Below are 7,552 nucleotides of genomic sequence, written 5' to 3'. Positions count from 1 at the left end.
GGTGGGAGGGAGAGAGGGGGGAGGTGAGGGAGGGCATATTTTTTGTGAGGACGAAGCGAAGGATGAGCTTTTCTGTCTCCTTGGATGGATTTTTAACCCCTCACATGCCGCGTGAGGCAGAGAGATGAACACTGATAACTGGAAATGATGGGAAATTATAAGGGAAATTAGTGATAAAAATAAAAAAAAAGACAAACAAAACAAAATGTCAGATCCCTGCTTTCAGACGTGGGGATGAAAACCAACGAAGATGTCAAGAGAGATTTTGGTGATAAGAGCCCATCGGTGTCGATGTGCTGTAAACAAAAACATGTGATGCCTGCCTCCGCCTGCTGCACCACCCCTCACCTGAACGCTGCAGAGATTTTTTGTGTTGTTGTGAACGTGTCTGAAGCAGAGAATCTCCTGCTGCGTTGTTTATGTGTGAATGGCCAACTCCGGAGAAAGTCTGGACCTAATTGTGCGTAAATTCTCTTGAGTTTATGTCTGAATATGGCTTTAGATTGTTGGGCGGTCTGTGGGAAATGCGGTTCAGAAATCCCACAGTAACACTGGACACAGAACTCCAAATAAAAAACGCTTCATCGTCTATCAACATCAGAAGCGGTGTCATCCCCCTTTTCTTTGTGGGAACTCTATTTTTAGTTTATTTTTTTGCTGCTGTGACTTTCATTTATTTATTTATTTGTCTCAGCTACCCACGGTTAGTGCTACTCGGCCCCAGAAAGAGAAAAACACACATGACATTTGCTCGGTGCAAGAGGGGTGGAAAAAGAAGATAAAGATAAACAAAGAAAGGAGGCAACACCAAAAAGAGAAGAAGAGAAGAAAGGCCGAGGAGGCCTCTCGCTGTGTGTTTTAACAGCTGTGGGTGATGCACTCGGTTTAACATTAAAACTGCTGTATACTGTAAATTGATGGGAATACGAGAAGTGTCATTCTGTCTGTGCCTCAATATCATTTAACTAAATTAAGATGAGTAGTAGTGAATATTATTTTATCTACCTGTCTCTCTCTAAAGAATTCTTCCGATTTTATTTCGGTCAGACAGATGGGATCTGCATTTCAGCTCAACATCTCGCCGTCCTCCCTTTTTCCTTCCCTCCCCACTTCCCACAAAGCTTTTTTTTGTATTGCTTTTATCCTTTCTTTTATCTCATCCCCATTCCTCCCCCTAAAATACGTTCCTTCCCTTCACTCGGTGGTAAAAGAATTTTTGTTTTCTTTCTTTTTCTGCCAAGGATTCCTGTTTCTTTCTTTTTTTTTCAACCGTACATTTGTCTTCAAAATTACAGTTTTTGGAAAGAAGGAAAGAAAGAAAAGGGGGAATCTGGGTTCAGTATTCAGGTTCAGTGTAAATCTCTCAGCCTTGTAAATGTGGAGAGCGAGGAGAGCGAAAACAAACTTAGGACAGAATGCAAACAGACTACAGCTGTCACACAATCGCATGTGGAGATGCACATACACACATTGGGGGGGGGGGGAGTATAGCAGGGAGGTTGAAGGAAGGATGGAAAAGTGACGGAGAGATGCCACCGAGGCACAAACAAGCTAAACCTTCACATCGCTCACAAAATTATTTTTGAATCCACTCTGCAAACAAAAACCAAAGTGCAGTACGAGGGGGCGGATTGTTTCATTTGTCAACACTCCCATTAATTCCAATCACACATCCCATAATTCCCTTCTCTCTTTCACTGTATGCACAAAAAACCCCTTCGTATATCCTGCGTTCTCCTGCTACAACCTCACAATGTGAATACAGTGAGTGGTAATAGCTTTTGCTATAATATGACATGCATAGTCCTCTTAAGGCATGATGGGGCCTTTATGCGCAGGTTTAGCGGCTGACAGGTTAGCGGGTTTAGTTAACAGCCAACGTGCCTGCCGGTGCAGTGCGGGGATTTGGGAGGGCTTAGCAGAGAGCAGGCCTCTGTTGCCTGGGGTGGCAGCCAGTGCAGCCTGACAGGATTCAGTGTGGGGAAGTTAGAGGTGTGGGCTTTTTCAAGTTGTTTAATATCCTCTTTTTTTTTTTTGTTAGTGTGGAGCAAAGAAGTGAGGATCCCCTTCACGTGCGGGATTAACCTGTGTGACAGGTGATTGGATTGTAATGGGATAAATTCCACGTGTAAATGGATGAATGCAGGACAGATGTTAAAAAAAGAATAATGTGGAAGATCTTACATTTAAGATCTGGTCACTCACATTCATCTGCAATCAGATTTCTATTACAGACTTTGTTCTCTTTTTTGAATACATTGCCACAAGTTCCACCCACAGATCTTGCAGAATGAAAATCGATCTAACAAACTGTCTGTGTGGCTTTCATATCTCGAGAACCTTTCTTCTTATCGGCTTCACACTTGGCATCTGTATTTTAAAGGGCCCAAGGAAGTGCAGGGTTGAATTTGGACATGTGATACCTTCAATATTAATAAACTTTGAATAAACTGCCAGCCAGCGCTCTGTAGCAGCGGTGGCTGGGACCCAACAACAGATTCTCCAGTTCTGGCTTCTGCGCACTGAGTTGGGCTTCTCCTAACTTTGAATAAACAGCTCTCTGTGCAGCAGCGGTGGCGCAGCTTCAGGATTCCGTCGATCTGCAGGTCCCTTTTACAGTTTCAGAGAGAAAACTGTAATCAGCGTTACCACAGGTAAAGCAGACAGCCCATTCCAAACAGGCAGGTCTAGAACAGGCACTGCACTAGTAGGATCAAATTTAGATCACATAGATCGATCACATATTTGGAACACAGGCAATTTGCGTATGTCAGTGGAGATGAGATTGCTGATAACAGGTGTTCATATTAAGAAAGATAAATGGAGTTCAACTCTGAAGATGAAAAAGCAGGTCTTGAAAACCCTCATCATGACTCTATGCAGGCCAGTGAGTTTGAATCAGAGCTATCTGCATTTGGGATCTCCCTTGAACTATAAATAACAGTATCAGTTCTCTGTAAGTCATTTAGTGAAGAGATATCAGTACTTTAAAGGCAGCTATAAAATGAGACCATGTAAATAATATCAATATGCAGCAGATAAGATACATGGTAAATGACACAGTGGTTCAAAGTGCAAAAGCGAGACTTAGATCAACAATGACATGCTGCTCTTAATGATCCATAATAAATTAAGCTGTCTATTCTTCAACGTCAATTATTGAGAAGGTCTGGAATCTGTAGTTTTAATCATTTCTTTGCTATTCATACGTGAACAATCTGCTTTCAATAAAATAAAAGTTTTAATGATTAAAGAATGTGTGATGACACTATATGACCCCGAGCATTATAAACCTCTGAGAGGCTGCTACTGTATGTGTGAAGCAGCACAGTGGCTGCTAGTTAGCTAATGTGTGTGTGAAGCAGCAAGAGCACCGTCCTCATGGGATGTACCAAAGTGTTGTTTGTTCTTTACGCCTCCACTGGACAGCCAAAGCCAGTGAAGGAGAACCCATAATTCTTTTCTGTAAGCAGCGCCTCTGCACATCCAATTGCATTAGGAGCCCATGGTCGAGGTGGAGGCTACTTGTGCCAAGATTTAACCTGATTAGACACAGATTCAGCTGTTCCAAAAGACAGCACAGGAGCCCTGCACCCATCTCCCATTCTATTTCTGGCTTCAGTCTTAGCGCTCATGAATGTGTAGAGACAAGGTGGCACATAGTGCAGTCACATACTCCATACTCTACTGCCACAGTTCTCTTGAGCAAGGTGCTTCCACAGTGTCGGAAGTTTTGGTGCCGCTATAAGCACAAGAAGTTACAATGCACATACACCAGGTTTGCATTTGAAGTTTAATCAGCAGGATAATGTTTCCAAAAATGATATCCGGTTCCGCAGCAGAGTCACAAGTCTTTCTCTCCTTCGAGTCTCTGTTCTTGTCTCTTTCCCTCTCTCAGTTTATGTGCTCTTTGATATCTTTCTCCTCTTTCTTATTCTCCCCCCAGTCAGCCACTGGGTGTCATTTTCCCAATTTCATCCCTCTGTTTCTCACCCTCTCTGTCTCTCCTGCGGTGGTCTTTTTATCGGATCAGTCTCAGGTCGTCGCCTCTGTCTCTCATGTGTTCCATCAAGGATGCATCCCACACTCTCTCTCTCTCTCACACACACACACACACACACGCACACACACACACACACACACACGCTCACACACACACACACGCTCACACACACACACACACACACACACACACACACACGCTCACACACACACGCTCAAAGATGAAACAAGATGGAAAGAATGAGCAGTGAAGTAAAGGCAAAAAAGGAGGGATATGATGAACGAGACTGAAGAGTTGACTGAATGATGGGGACTTTTTATCTGAGATTAAACACAATGAGCACGTCTCTATGTCTGCATCTCTCCTAATTTGTCACCAACATCCGATGCAGCTTGTTGACATGTGAAGATGATCTCGGTGCTCATACTGAGATTTGTGTGTCTGCAAGAGTGTTTGTGCACACTTGTGTGTTTGTGCTTGGAGCTCTCACAACTCCTCTCCCACCTCCCTTTTACCACACACACACACACACACACACACACACACACACACACACACACACACACACACACACACAAACACACACACAGCATGCCAAGGTTTTGGGTATGTGGGTAAATCTTTTGGCAACGAGGCTGCCAGCGTAGAGCTATGATGAATGCTGATGGCAGAGAGCATGGCCGGTCTCTGAACCAGTCATTCATACACACATACACACACACACAAACACTAATCAGATTCCCAGCGCGTGAAGGCCAAATGGCATCCTTCCACTGGTGAATGTTAATGTGACCAGCGGAGCTTGTGGGCTTGTGAAACAAGGATAGGGAGAGCCAGGAGAGATGATGACAAGAGAACATAGATGGGATTGTTTATTGGCGTGTGCAGCGGTAGTGTGTGAAAATTTGCATCCTTTCACAAATTGCAGCAAGTTGTATTTGGGGTTTTTAATTTGAGAGCCAGAATTAGATTTGGCTGTGTGTGTTTTCTGTGCATGTGTCTTGTTTGCAGATGTAATTACCACAGTTGTCTGTGGAATAGTCCTTAAACATGGTGGTTTAGGTTGTTTTTACAGTTTTAACTGTGAAAACAGTACAGACTAGACGCAAGACAATTTAGTTCATATAACCAGTGATTTCTTATCAGCTGATATAAACGGGTGATGGACAGTTAGATAAGACTTGGTTGTTTAACCTAATTGAAATATTGTACAGCTATCATTTTTATATCATTACAATAACACATTAATATGATATTAATGTGTAAGAAAACGTGGTTTGAGTGTTGTGTAAATGTATCTGTTGATGTTGATGTGAGCACTTTATGCGATCATTTTCAGTATTCGTCTTACTTTACCTTTCAATCTCATTGTAAATACAGATGGGCGACAAATATGTAGGAAAGAAGAACCCAACATAAAGTGTTATATTCAGGTCTGTAAGTCACCAGAGCAGCTTCAGCGCTCTCCTTTATAGGTTCTTCATGTCTGGAGGAATGAGCACCATTCATTCAGAGGATGCCCCCTCTTTTTGTTGTTGTGATAAAGGTGGTGAAGAGCACTGTCTAACATGCTGCTCCAAAATCTATCATACATGCCCAATTGGGTTGAGATCTGATGACTGCAAAGACCATAACATCCAGTATGTTGCACATCATGGTCATCACACTTTTCAGTGACCCTTTGTGCTCTGAAAGGCTTCCACTCGTTTATTCAGGTTTTTCTTATGATCACACATGTATGTCACACGTGTCACACCATGTGTATGCACAGTTCAATGAGGTTCTAGTCTGCTTGAGTGTAATATGGAATTGGTACTTACAGCGCTCAATGCGGTCCTCAGGGCTGGATGAAGTCTCTCGATCAGACAGGAGGCCTGACACAGGGAAGATCTTTTTAATACAGTCGTCCCCTGCCTTCAGTCCGCTGGGTGAACTTCCAGGAGGGATCTGTGAACCTCCAAAGTCATACTCTTTCCCCTCTGCATCAGAGTACCGCAGGTGGGGTGAAGCATCTGCATCCATGCAGCCTTTGAGGCGTTTGGCTGGGGTGAAAGCCGACTGATACCCACCTGGTATTCCATCCCGGTCGTCAGGTGAGGCAAAAGGTCTGAAGGCGCCGACACCGCTGTGATTCAGCATGCTGATTGGTGAGCAGTCCAGGTTAGGTGGAGCAAACTGATGATGGAGATGGAGGAGGGAAGGCGGGAAGTCCCTGTTGGGGAATCCTGGTGGGACTCCGCCCTGGCGATGGTACATTGATGCGAACGTGTAAGAACCATTGTTAAATGGCAAATGGACGTCTTTGTCAACTGACACTGGGACACCAAATGGACGTGGCTGCTGGCAGGGGATCGAGGCGTCGCGAGATGCTTCAGCAGTGGAGGCCAGGACCATTAGAGCTGGGGAGGCCAGGGGATTGGGCAGGTAGGAGGAGCTCTCCATTTTGAAGGCTGCCCTGTGGAGATCCATGTCTGGACAGAAGATAGAGCTTGTAAGAGTTTTATGAGGAAGAGGAGGAGATTATTCCTCCTCAGTGAGATTGGAAACAATGTCCAAGACCCTTGGAAAGGGTCTGAGAAAGAGGGAATCTGGTTTAAGAGTTCAGTATGTTTTTTTGAGGAAGGGGCTCAGGAAATAGCCATTCATAGGAAACAAGAGTATTCTTGAAATTAAAGAATTGAAATGTCCAGTCCAGATCATTCCATGCCAGGTATGTGCCGCTGGGTTTGTCCAGTATTTTACAGGCGTCACAATTTCGTCCAGTTCCTACTGATACATACAATAAATGTTCGTGACTAAGTTCTCCCTCCTGGATAAAAGGCAGTAAAATCCTCCCTTTTGAAGTGTTTGTTGGAGGTGTTGTGGAAGCCAAGGCGTCCGGAGAAAGTGGACATCAAAGCTGGGTCTTCATCTTCTTGTGGTCTTCAAACTGAGGGGATACAAAACACATATATTAGATTTCATTTCATTTTCAGAGCTCTACATTATGTTTAGGATTCTTGAGAGTACATTGTCTCATAACAGAAATAACTCGAAAACCTTGCATGAAGAATATGTTCTTGCAACCTGTAGTTGACCAAGTCACAAGACCTGACACCGGACGTATTCTGTGAACTAAACGCCCAGTTTAAACCCCATTGATAATAATATTATATATTAAAACATAATTTTAAATGTGCTTGTGTTGTCAAACAAGAGCTGCCCTTTGACCTCTCTTTTCAGAGATTGAATGTGGCTTTTGTCATTTCGGACAGACAAGTTTTGCTACCAAAAGGTTTAATATTCTTGAATTAAATTCACATCCCTTTGCGTACCATTCCCATTTATTTTAGACCACCCCATCTTCTCTTGATGATACTTTCAGGGACAAGAGACAAGGTTTGATCTCCATTTGTATGTAATGGAAAGGAGCTTAGTGGAACATTTTCAAATAAGAAGCCAAAACTTGAAGTCAAAGCCTGTGTTCTTCTGCGGACACTGTTGTTCAAGCCACAAATTCAAACTCTGTTTTGTGTTGCTGTTGATAAAATCCTGTAAATCCCTGCACTT

The 7,552-nt window shown here is 43.4% G+C and overlaps 1 protein-coding gene across 4 annotated transcripts in view; it reads right to left on the bottom strand.

Annotated features, from left to right (window-relative positions):
• The window catches only part of rnf220a (ring finger protein 220a), a 157,611-nt gene extending 150,907 nt beyond the window's left edge, over positions 1–6,704 (bottom strand). For all 4 annotated transcript variants that reach the window (XM_034613405.1, XM_034613408.1, XM_034613406.1 and 1 more), the window contains exon 1: positions 5,824–6,704. In XM_034613405.1, the coding sequence (XP_034469296.1) occupies positions 5,824–6,472 (649 nt within the window). In that variant the 5' untranslated portion in view covers positions 6,473–6,704. The remainder of the gene's footprint in view (positions 1–5,823) is intronic.
• Between the last annotated feature and the right edge of the window lie 848 nt (positions 6,705–7,552).

Source organism: Hippoglossus hippoglossus, chromosome 17 (assembly GCF_009819705.1).
Source record: "Hippoglossus hippoglossus isolate fHipHip1 chromosome 17, fHipHip1.pri, whole genome shotgun sequence".
Taxonomy (NCBI): Eukaryota; Metazoa; Chordata; class Actinopteri; order Pleuronectiformes; family Pleuronectidae; genus Hippoglossus; species Hippoglossus hippoglossus.
The sequence above is the reverse complement of the archived record's forward strand: the minus strand, read 5'-3'. Positions and strand labels throughout refer to the sequence as shown.